This window comes from Neophocaena asiaeorientalis, unplaced genomic scaffold (genome assembly GCF_003031525.2).
Source record: "Neophocaena asiaeorientalis asiaeorientalis breed wild unplaced genomic scaffold, Neophocaena_asiaeorientalis_V1.1 scaffold327, whole genome shotgun sequence".
Lineage (NCBI taxonomy): Eukaryota > Metazoa > Chordata > Mammalia > Artiodactyla > Phocoenidae > Neophocaena > Neophocaena asiaeorientalis.
Window position 1 is genome coordinate 1,095,587 of NW_020174560.1, and position 13,032 is coordinate 1,108,618.

General features: G+C 34.8%; 1 protein-coding gene across 3 annotated transcripts in view; it reads left to right on the forward strand.

Annotated features, from left to right (window-relative positions):
- STXBP4 (syntaxin binding protein 4) overlaps positions 1-13,032 on the forward strand; it is a 182,738-nt gene that overhangs the window by 112,328 nt on the left and 57,378 nt on the right. For all 3 annotated transcript variants that reach the window (XM_024757529.1, XM_024757527.1, XM_024757528.1), the window contains 4 exons: positions 3,055-3,231; positions 9,671-9,787; positions 10,277-10,326; positions 11,878-12,011. In XM_024757529.1, the coding sequence (XP_024613297.1) occupies positions 3,055-3,231; positions 9,671-9,787; positions 10,277-10,326; positions 11,878-12,011 (478 nt within the window). The remainder of the gene's footprint in view (positions 1-3,054; positions 3,232-9,670; positions 9,788-10,276; positions 10,327-11,877; positions 12,012-13,032) is intronic.

Genomic DNA, 13,032 nt, shown 5'->3' on the forward strand with positions numbered 1-13,032 from the left:
ACCTTTTATTACAAGACAATTACTTTTAAAAATAAGGAAGCAAAGTTATTTGAGTCAAGGGTACAATAGGCAGTTGGTTGGCCATGTCTCCATCCTGCAGCTGCTGCCAGATCTAGCTTTCTAAACCACTGTGTTCTCATATCAATTTCTGCTCAGAAGGTTTCAAGCCTTCCCCAGATCCAAGCACCTTTGCCTATCACGCCATTTCTACCAGAGCCCAGCCCTTTCCCTCCCTCTCCCCAATCTTTTTTTATCCGTTGTGCCTCTAGAGGAAGCATCTACTCCAGTCAAAGTTGATCTATTTCAAAGTTAGTCATTTCTCAAATGTACCACATTCAGATTCCTAATTTTCCCTCTTCCTTTGTTCACACTGTTCGTTTGTCTAACATGTCCTACTCTCTTCCTCCACTTATCTAAGTCATACCTTCTGTTCTAAGCTGAGCCAAAAAAGGGAAAGTGTCTTTTACCCGCTTTGTATTTTTTATCACATAACATGATTGTCTGGATGCAGTAAGTGCTAAGTAAAAGTTGTTAATGATGAAGAACTCTCCTGTTAGCTCTATTTTCAAACTACATTTATTTATTTTATTTTTATAAATTTATTTATGTGGTTTTGGCTGCATTGGGTCTTCATTGCTGTGCACGGGTTTTCTTTAGTTGAGGTGAGCAGGGGCTACTCTTCGTTGTGGTGTGTGGGCTTCTCATTGCGGTGGCTTCTCTTGTTGCAGAGCACAGGCTCTAGGCACGCGGTCTTCAGTAGTTGTGGCACATGGGCTCAGTAGTTGTGGCTTGCGGGCTCTAGAGCGCAGGCTTGTAGTTGTGGCGCATGGGCTTAGCTGTTCCGCGGCATGTGGGATTTTCCCGGACCAGAGCTCAAACCCAAGTCCCCTGCATTGGCAGGAGGATTCTTAACCACTGCACCACCAGGGAAGCCCTCCGACTACATTTAGAATCTCACCACTTCACACCATCTCCACCACTGTCACCCTGTCCAAGCTGAAGTAACTGTAGCTTGCCTATCCCATTCCTCTTCTCCCTATTACACCCTTGCCTACTCCTGTGATGAGTTGTCTGCTCTCAACACAGCAGTGAAAGTAACCCACATAAAATTTAAGTCAGATCATACCACTTCTCTGCTCAGAACTCTCCAGTCACTTCCCCTCTCACCCTGAGTAAAACTAAAGTCCTCTCAGTGGCCTCCAAAGCCTCTCGAGATCTGCAACTCCACGCCAACACCATCCCTGCCCAAACCTGTGACCACTTTGCCCTCATTTCCTACTATTCCCTTCTTCCTGTCCCCTACTACTGTCTACTTCTGCCACACTGGCTTCCTTGCTGTTCTCTGAAGATGCAAGGCACAATCCTGTCTCAGGACCTTTGCACAAATTGTTCTCTCTGCCCAGAAAGTTCCTCCTTGGAAAACTTTCATGGCTTCATCCTTCCTGCAGTTCTCTACTTATATGTCTTCTCAATGAGCTCTTCATTGATTATCCCTAATTTGCTGTCTATCTTCCCAAACTTTCAATAGATTGTAAATTCTGGGGGACAAAAGGAGGACTTTTTGTCTATTTTGTTAGGTGCTCTGTCCTCAGTACCTGAAACAGAAACTGGCACATAATAAGTACTTAATAGTTATTGAATGTATGAATGAAAAATTGACCCTTAAAAATATGTCCTAGGGCTTCCCTGGTGGCGCAGTGGTTGAGAGTCTGCCTGCCGATGCAGGGGACACGGGTTCATGCCCCGGTCCAGGAAGATCCCACATGCCGCGGAGCAGCTAGGCCCGTGAGCCACGGCCGCAGAGCCTGCGCGCCCGGAGCCTGTGCTCCGCAACGGGAGAGGCCACAACAGTGAGAGGCCCGCGTACCGCAAAAAAAAAAATATATATATATATGTCCTATAGTAAAAATACATCTAACCCTCCCTTAGGCTCAAACTAAAGCAAGTATCCTATAATAGCTCCCAGAAAATTAAAATAGCCACAGTTGAATATTAGCCGTGGCAATTGTAGCAGAAAGTTCCATTGCAGAGAAAAGAGATTTCTGCATCAAGTAAAGAAAAAGAAGCGGTTTACATTATAACAAGTGCCATATTAAATTATATTGGTGTCCTGGGGGGCTGTTATTGACCCAACACCACAGATTTTTGAGAGAGCAAGTGGTTTTGCCTACACCGTCCTCTTCCTAAGGTGGAGAATGTAGCTATTATATAGTTTTGTTTTGTTTTTGTGTTTGTTTGTCATCTAGCGGTGGAATAAAATGGTGAAAAGAACATTAATGTTGGAGTCAGGTAAACCTGGGTTTAAATTCTGGCACTAGTATGTGTCCTTGGATAGGATATGTAACCTCTCCGAGCCTCTGTTTGATTATGTATAAAATGGTTTTTAATAATGCCTTTCCCTCAGTGTTGTTCTAAATGTTAAATGGGAGAAGACGCATGAATTACCTGAGATGTAACATGTGGTTAATAAATGTATTGTGAACATTGCATCCCATAGAAATAGCTGTATATTTTGCTACTGAATTCTACCTTTTGGCTTAAATCAAAATGGAGAAGTAGCAGTTAGACTGATGTCTAGGAATAAGCTTTGGCTCCTGGCACTTGGACCACGGAGAAGCCCTCAACACTATAAATCTCTCAGCAGTATCTGATGAAGCTGCAAGAGCCTTCCTAGAACATGAGCCTACCACCTGCTTGACTTTTGTAGAAGCCTACTCTTTTTATCTTTTCAGCTAATTCTTAATCTTCTATTTTCCACTTTCAATTCTCTTTTTCTTCTCTTATTTTCAAAATTCTATGCTAGATGTGTGAAGTTGGAGATTCCATACTGAAAGTTTTCTAAGAAATCAAGAAAGGAAAAGTAAGGTCAGGCAGCTACTCTGTACAATAAAATAATGTGAATATTAATTTTCAAATTGAGATGTGAGAAACATATGTATAATTGATTCACTTTTAGAATTAGAACTTCCAGGAAGGAGGAAAATATTTTGTTTAAACCACTGAATTGTTTTTACATGTTTTTTTTTCAATGACATTATTTTTTGAAATTTTTAGGAAGCCAAAGCTGTGGTCGAAGAAACAAGAGCCCTGCGAAGTCGGCTTCATCTTGCCGAAGCTGCACAGAGACAGGCACACGGAATGGAAATGGATTATGAAGAAGTGATCCGTCTGTTAGAGGCCGAGATTACAGAGCTGAAGGCTCAGCTTGCTGATTATTCTGACCAAAATAAAGTAAGCAAAACAGTTCTCTCTTCTAGTTACCATGGTTTCCTTGCCGTTGTCATGTATCCTGTTTTCATTTTCTTTTCATCTGCACTTCTAAACTAGGTCAGTGTTTGTCTTCTATAATTCAGTGATAGGATGATGTGTCATGATGGGGGTAATGTGAAGGTTATGAGCCTCCATTTATCCAGATAGCTTTGGGATGCAAAAGTATGTGCCCAAATTTATTCAGGTCATTGGTCAACATTGTACAGCTCAGGCACTGAGTCCTGGAACTATTTAACATTTGATTGATTACATTGGTTTCTTCCTTTTTCCTGAACTTGCTAATTTGTCCTGTGGGGATGGGAGGAGGAGAGTCTAGGGATGGGGTTTGCTCTTTGATTAGAGCACTCAAGGAAGTGTGAAAGTTAAAGAATTTTTTGCCCAAGGCCCAAGATAATTAATAGAAAGAAACTTGAGTTTGAATTTAGCAGACTACAATTTCAATAGTGAAATACTGAATGCTTTCCAGAAGGCAATGTGAACTTTTTTTAATGTGAATTTTGTCATTATGTGATTTTTTAAAACATACTGTACCATTGAATGGTCTTCAAAAACTGTAACAGACATTTTTATTTCACTGAAGTAAGGTAGAAAATTAAATAAATTGAAATAGATATTTTATAACTTCATAGAGTTCATTTATAACCATAGTGTTTATATCTCTCTAATACAGTCATCTTTCAAGAGAACATAAAACAAATTTGAAAAATTTGTGTGTATTTATTTAAACATAAAAGAGTTAAATACTTTAAATATACCAAGTAGAAATGAAGCCAGTTTTAGAAAAGCAAAATACAGAAGAAAATCTGAAATTTTCTTCGGTTAGCTCTTAAGAATCACTAATATATTTCTCACATCTGTCCATTTAAACCAATCCCAAAAGAAGGTTGACCTTCTTGTCACCCTTTGATAATACCACAAGGCCAAGGGGAAAACATTACTTGAGACAGCAGAAATACTTAGGAATATTACATGTATTTATTATTCTTGACCCAGTGTTTACATTCTGAAATCAGAGATATGTGCTTATTTCATGTGAGTAACTTTAACATGATTCTGAAAATATTTGGGGAATTTTCAAAACACTAAAAGTACTTTTTTCTAATAATAACTTGATTTACTTTTGGAGGGATAATCAAGTCTTTAAAAATACTTCTTAAATAACATAACATTCAAGGAGTTCACATGAATTTATTCATTTTTTTAAAAGCATAAGTTATTTGCTATTCTTTCTTCCAGCTCCTAGCTGAGAAACGTTTTTGTCCTAAGTCGTGTAGTAATATAATTAATTCAGTTCTTCTCTTTTTTAGCATAATGGTGTCTCATGCCATTCCTCTTAACAAAATCCTAAACTAAACCATTAACCTGTCTCTGAAGATAATCTTTTTTTTTTTTTCCCCAAAGAGGAGATGTTATACATGAGCATCTTAACATTTTCCAAACACAATACCAGTGGAGAAATAGAAGGAAATTTTTTTTTAATTGTTTGAGATTGCTTGAAGAGACACTGACCAAGATATTACAGGATTCAGATTCAATATTCATTTTTAAGACATATTCTTTTTGTAACAATATTATTTTTCTTACAAGTTTTCCCTTATATTATCTCTATATTTACTTATTTCCCTTTTTTTTCACCTTCAGCTTAAGAGATAAAACTTAACCAGTACCTTCGAAGACCCACAATATCCCTTTCCAATTGCATCCCCCTCCCTCACCCTCATAAGTAAACAAACCACTTTCCTGGATTTAGTGTTAAACATTTCTTGATAATTTTACTAGCTATGTATATATCTCTTAACAATATGTTGTTTAATTTTGCCTGTTTGTCAACTTTATGTAAATAGAAATATACTACTTTTATTGTTCCAACTTGGTTTTTCACTCAAAATTTTGTTTTTGTGATTCATCTATTTGAAGTTTATAGCTAGTTCATGTCTTTTCATTGCTTTTTTGCACTCCATTGAGTGGATATATTAAAGTATATTTGTCCATTCTGTATTTGATGGACAGTCCAATCGTTTCAGTTTTCTTCTGTTATGAACAACGTTGCTGAAAACAATTTTGCACATATATCCTGCTCCACATGTGTAACAGTTCTCTTGGGTTCATATCTTGGAGTGGAATTGCTAGGTTGAATGGTGATTGTATGATCAACTTTACTAATTACCATTAGGCAATTCCTAATTGTTTTTGAAAGTGTTTGAACCAATTTTACTCCCAACAGTAATGAATGAGAATTACCGTTTACCCCAAATCCTTGCTGATGCTTACTTTCTTTTACTTTTAATTTTTATCAAACTGTTAGGTGTGATAAGTGTATCTCATTGTGGTTTAATTTGAATTTATCTAATGATTTTGAGCTACTGATGTGCTGGGACCAGCTGGTACTAGTTTATGAGAGCTGACTGTGTGCATTTCTTCTTGACTGCATGTTCAGCACATCATGTTGTTAGCTTGAAATCAGCCATGGTGGGGTTATTTACACCCCCAAATGCAATAAACCAGGGCTTTGCCCCTTGTCCCAGATAGTCAGTTGAGCTAATATTTATGCACTTATTAGGCATTTGTGTTTCTATGTGAAATGCTTCTTCATATCTTTTAACCATTTTCCATTGGGTTATTTGTCTTTTTAATATTCACATGTAGTGATTGTTTGTATGTTCTGGTTACTAACCTATCTTATATTTTATGTTGTAAAAATCCTCTCTGGAATTTATAGCTTACCTTTTCACCCTCTGGTGAAATGAACAGGTGTTATTTTCAAGTAATCTAACTTTTCAGTCTTTTCTCTCATGTGTCTTTCCAGAAGTCCTTCCATTCCCAAAGATATTTTTATATTTGTCTCTAAAAGTTTTAAAACTTTGATCCTTCTGTCATGGTTTTATGTCATTGTATAAGGTGGGGATTCATTTCATTCTTTCTTTTTTATTCTAAGTGAATGACCAACTATACCAGCACTGCTCATTCAAAAGTCTCTTTTACTCTAAATCTTGATCTGATCAACCTGTCTAGTTCTTTTTCTTTAAAAGTGTGTTGCCTATATAACCCTTTGATCTTTTATATGTATTTTAGACTCAGATTATAAATTCCATCAAAAGAAATTAATACGATTGTCATTTTTACTGAAAATGCATTAAATATATAATTTGGGGGAAATTTACATATTTATGATTGTGTCTTGATTCATAAACATCATTGAGGAACAGAAAGGTTAATTGCATGTGGCCAGAGAATCTAGTCTATAGATAACTCCAAAATTCATTGATGGTTGCTTCACGGCTTACTGTATGACCAATATTTACAAATATTCAAAGAGAGCTTGAAAAGAATTCTGCAATCATTTGATGTGTTGTTTTATATAGTCCACCAGATCAGGATCATTAATTGTGGGGTTCAATTCTTCTCTAGTCATATTAATTTCTTTGTCAGGGAATAGGTTAAAATTTCCCTTGTGATTACTTTTTAAAATTTTCTGTATATATTTGAAGTAACGTTTTTAATTGCATACAAGCTTAGAATTATGTTATCATCCTTTTACGAAAATGTTGTGACTCTTCAATCTTCTTTCCCCCTTAATGCTTATTTTTGATTGATATTAAAATAGTTATACCAGCTTTCTTTTGGTATTTACCTATGCATTTTTTCCATCCTTTTACTTTCAACTTTTCAGTGTCCTTATATTTTAATTGTGTCTATGATAAACAACTGGTAGTTGGATTTTTTTCCCCATTTTACTGATTTTTGACCTTTAATTGGAAAGGTCTTTCCATTTACATTCTTATTCGCAAATGCACTTGGCTTCATTTCTACCCTTTTATTTTGTGCATTTTATTTGTCCCATGTTTTCTAGTTGTTTGTCATTTCTTGCCTCCCTTTTTTTCTTTCTTTTTTGGATTGGGTCAGACTTCTCCTGTGTTCCCCTACTCCCATTTCATTTAGTTTACTCTGCTAGTTTAGAAGTTAGACACTTGGTTTCTAATTTTTAAAGATTATATTAGAAATGTTAACATTCTATTTTAACTTAAATTATAAAACTAATCACTGGCTTTCCACTTCTTCTAAATATTGTAAGGACTTTAAAACATAAATCCAATCATCCCTTTCTGCTTAATTTCTATTAACTAAGTATTTTAGATCTTTCTTGACTTTTAACATCATAAATTAGATACTATTACAGTTTATTTTGTGCAGTCAACCTTCATTTAGATAGACCTCCATGTTTATCATTTTCTTTGTTCAACATTCTTCCTTTCATTTGACATCCTTGCTAGAATTACTTTCTTTTTTCCTGAAGTACATCTTTTAGAAATTCATCTTTTAGAAATAGTGAGGATCTATTGGTAATAAACTCTATTTTTGTTTGTCTGGAAACTTCTTTTTTGACTCTTGTTCTTGAAATATATTTTTGCTACATTTAGATTGTTAAATTGGCACTGAATTTCTTTCAGTGTTTTTATTCTATGGTTGTGATATCAGATGTCAGTCTGTCGTTTGTTTGCTATCTGTTGTTTCTTTTTAGATGATTTTATCTTTAGTGTTCAGCAGTTTGACTATGATCAGTCATGTGTTCACTTATTTTTATTTATATTGCTTGAGATTCATGGAATGAGGTTCCTGATCTGAGGAACAGTGTCTTTCACCATTTCTGAAAAACCCTAAGCTTTTATCCTGACCTATTCCTCTTTCATTATTTCTAGTCTGTCTTATGTAATTCAGATTGGATGTATGCTAGATCTTCTTCCAGTTATTTTTTTCTCTTTTCATATTTTCCATTTTTATTTTTATGCTCTATTATGAGAAGTTTCTTTACCTCTGCCTTCCAGTTCACCCATTCTCTTTTCATCTGTATCTAATTGGATAGTAAATGCATAAATTGAGTTTCTAATTATTACTGCTTTTTTTTTTAACATCTTTATTGGAGTGTAATTGCTTTACATTGTTGTGTTAGTTGCTGCTGTATAACAAACTGAATCAGCTATACATATACATATATCCCCATATCCCCTCCCTCCTGCGTCTCCCTCCCACCCTCCCTGTATTTTTACTTTTCAGATCTATTTTTTGTGTCACCTGGATCTATTTTGATAGTTTCTTGTTTCTTTATTATGCTTTAAATTCTTAATTTTTAAAACATATTAAACATAACTTTATATTCTGTATCTGATCACTTCAGTAGCTGCTATCTCTATAGGTTTGATCCTATAATTTGTTTCCTTCAGCTGACTTTTCATCCATAGTAGCTTATTTGCTGAGATCATGTTCTTTTGATACATTAAATGTAGGCATTCTTTGATGTCTGAGTTTAGCAAATAACCCCACTAGAGAAATTTTTTGTTTGCTTTTACCAGCCAGGGACCAATTTAAACTAAATTTTCAGCTTATGAATGTACAGGCCACACAGGTAATATAAATTCTGACCTGGAACCTGCATGAGTTGGGGGACTGTGGTTGGCAATTATTCGGGGGACGCTTTTTTAACCATTCACCAGAGGCAAAATCAAAAGTTTTGTTTCTCCCTAATTCACCCATTAAAGTTCTCCTGTTTGCCATTTGTGCCTGATGAAACCCCAAACTATAGGCCTCCAAGGATCAGCAAATACCCTGAGATCAAATTGTGCTACAGGGTACTCTAACTTCAGTGGGTTCACTCAGCATTGCTATTGCTTATCTTCATGAAAGTCCTTCACTTTTCCTGGAATTCTTTTACTTCCCCATCAGCTCAGCTTTACATTGGGTCATATTACATTAAATATTTATGTACAGGGCTTCCCTGGTGGCGCAGTGGTTGAGAGTCCGCCTGCCGATGCAGGGGATGCGGGTTCATGCCCCGGTCCGGGAAGATCCCACATGCTGTGGAGCGGCTGGGCCCGTGAGCCATGGCCGCTGAGCCTGCGCATCCGGAGCCTGTGCTCCGCAACTGGAGAGGCCACAACAGTGAGAGGCCCGCGTACCGCAAAAAAATATATATATATATTTATGTATATCTTCAGCATGTTGGATTGTGCCACACTAATAGGGGTTTCTGTCAGCCTCTGGTAACCATGTTGTCAAGAAATGCCATAAACTAATTAAAATGTATTTTAATATAAGAATATAATATAAACTAATTAAAGTGTATTATATATAACATTATATATAATAAATGTATTATTATATAACTTTTATTAAAATAAAAGTTATTTGTAGCTGATCTTAAAAAGTTTGCAGCATTCCTGTGCAGTTTAACTTTTAAAAATATGCAATTAGTTAAGTTCCCCCCAAAACCAGAAGATATGTACAAGAAGAGAGAAAATAAATGATATAGTAATGTTGGATGTTAGTTAATAAAAAATGAAAATAGGAGCCACTAGTATAAAATTGAAGAAATGTATAATACGTTCCTTTTGATATCTCTGTCCAGGAAAGTGTTCAGGAGTTAAGAAAGCGAATCACAGTACTTGACTGCCAATTGCGAAAATCAGAAATGGCTCGAAAAACTTTTGAGGCATCCACTGAAAAGCTTCTTCATTTTGTAGAGGTAAATTTTCCTGTTACATCACTTTATGTCCATTTTTAAGAAATGTATAGACAACTGACATACAGGTAAATGTCATGGTGTTTGATGGCTAGTGAAACATTCTCTGGGCTCAAAACAGCAATGGTGACTTACAGTCAGATTTTAAATTGCTTAGATAATGAAAAGACCAGCTAACATACAGATTAAGAGAAATAATTGAGACAGGGTAATATGATCCCAAATATATACTATGTTTTAATGAACACTTTCTTAACTTTTGATACTATGTAAACATTAGTTGATAACTACCCTATAAAGAAATGTTTCTCTGTGTATTATAATTCTGAGTAGAATTGTATGTTAATGTAATTGATTTTTTCCCCTATATAACAGGAACACCTTTTTAATCATATGGGTGGAGGGGGTTATAAATATTATTTAAGCAAGAGAAAACATTTTAAAAAGCTATCAAAGTTACATTATCGCCTTCACTCTCTTGTTTGTCTCTAGGCTCTTCAAGAAGTGTTTTGTGATAATTCTCTTCCTTTGTCAAATTTAAGGTAAGAAAATTTAAGTGCTTTCTGCAGAGTATGGCCACTGATTACATTCTTCATCTGGTACTTGTGCTAAAATACTAAAATCTCTTAAAGTCTTAAGATAGTCAAAGCAATTTTTTCCTTTTATAAAGACTACCACTAGCAATGTAGTTCTACTTCTAGCAACGTATGCTTGCAGAAACATAGGAAAACTCCACCCTTTTCTGTGAAAACAGCAGTTCAATAAATGAAGATGATTCATTGTATTTTAAGTTTCCACATAGCATTTTTGAATTTAGAAAAATATGGTAGTACATGGTAGTACATATGGTAGTACACCTTTAAACTCATTTTAATGTAATACTTTATTTCTTCAGGTGAAATCTGATGTTTTTATTGTTATCTATGCTGCTTATGATGTAAAATAATTATGTGAATACCATGATGATTATTCTCAGTATGATCTTAAAGTACTCAGCAGTCAGATTACGCTTGTATGGGTTAGACATGTCCCAAACTCCCACCACCCAAGGTTTCATTGTGACCTTGAATAATAATTCAAAAGTTTTGGTATTAAAAATGACTATTTAAAAGCCAGAGCCTGCCCTTGGTTCACAGAACAAAAGTAACTTTAAAAAGCAACATTAATATATGTAACTGAATCACTTTTCTGTACACCTGAAAGTAATACAACATTGTAAATCAACTATACATCAACTTTTAAAAAAAAAAGCAACATTAAGCAACTTTTTGCTACATCTTGGAAAGTTAAACACTAGTAAAATTTGGCTCAGTCTTTTTAATATACTATATCATCTGTAATGGATGTTGGCCTTGGTATTCTACACAGAATAAAGGCTCTGTATTTGAATTTGAGAATTGATGCTTTAGTTTCTCATTGTGAATTAATACTATCATGCTTAGGAAGATGGATTATAAGTAATGATGGCTTTGTCATCAGTCTAAAATTGTCTCTTTTCAAGTAAATGTTTCAGCGTAATGGTAAAAGTAAAACCTTGCATTTTAATTTTATCAGAATGCATTCATTTCAGGTGACTTTCACATTTTTTAAAAGTGGTATAAATGCTCTAGGCTTTTTTAGATTTAGGGATAGCAAATGGAAGAGTTTAAGAGAGAATTTCAGGAGCAAATATACATATTGAATTTATATTTAATATTACTAGAAGTACTAGTAAATGTCTCTTGAATAAATTTATGTTTAAGTGCTTAATTTAAGTGTTTACAAAACTAAATAAAAGGCCAAATCATGTTAGCATGACACAAGCACTCACAAAATAAGCCAAACAAATGATTTAGGAGGAAGCTATCCTTCTATCCATTCCTCCTTATGTATAAGGTAAACCTAATTTTTTAAATATGCCTATTTATTATATAATAAAGAATTGAAAACAGAAATATTATTTTGTGGGAATTATTTCGATTATGGCTATAAGAATACAATGTTCCCAATCAAAAATTTTTGTACAATTTCATAACTAAGAAGAATTCAGACTTAGCAAAGATAGATATTATTCATTGTATAATAAGTTTAGCTTTATTTTATTGCTTCCATAGTGAAAGAAGAGCTATGTTAGCTTCCCAGACGTCCCTCACACCACTGGGAAGGAGTGGACGTAACATCCCAGCAACACTGGCACTTGAATCTAAGGAACTTGTTAAATCTGTCCGAGCCATACTTGATATGGATTGTAAGTTTTCTGCATTTTTTTCATGCTTTTAAAAATAACTTATTTAGCAAAACAAAAGGAGAAAATTTCAAGTTTGATAGTTTAATCTTGTTAAATGCATTGGTTTGCCTACAGTAAAATTGATAGCTTATAGATAAAAATCTTAATGCAACCAATTGTAGGGGGAGAATACTTGCTTTATTTAAAGTGCTCAAAATGGCTTCCAACAGAAGATAGCTGATTAAGACTTTTTTTTTTTTTTTTACCTCTACTTCCATCTAAAGTCTCTTTGAAATGGAAGAATAAATATAAAAATAAATCCACAATAGCACTGGAAACCTAGAAGGTTGGACTCAACATTGAGGAAATTTTTAATAATATACAACAGATGGAATAAGATTGAAGATACAGCCCAGCTGTGCAAGAGACCCCAGAACACAATAAAGGTGAAAGACAGTGAGTTAAGTAGAACCATGAAAAACCCTCAAGATCACAAGCAGGGAAAACTAGGAACAAACCCTGGGGCAGTCAGCAGGGTAACTAATTAAAGGGCTGTAGAGCAGCTGAACCAGTTCCCTACTCTTCAGAGCTGAGAGAATACCTCTCTCAAGGGACTGCATGATCTGTCACTGGACACTCCCAGAGTCAGCCGTGTTCTCAGTAACCTCCTTATGTATTTGTCTATGTAAGACTCCTGTCTCAATTTAGATATTCCTGTCTGAAATTAGCAATATTTTAACTTTTAAAATTAGAATGTCAGTAATAGCTGCTTTTTGTCTTTACATTCTGATGCTAATTAGAAGTTATTTAGACAGATGGAAAAAGGCTCTTTGAGAAAAAGGGGAAATGCAGTACTGCAATATTTAAAGGCCTTCACAATTTTTCTTTTGGATCCAAAGCTCACACTTGATATAGCATCTTCTCATTGTACTTATTCGAGGTCTCAGACTCTCATCTTTGCCTTCCTTATTTCCTTCAAAGCATATTTTTATTAAGCAACATGAATTTATTATATATATATATATATATATATATATATATA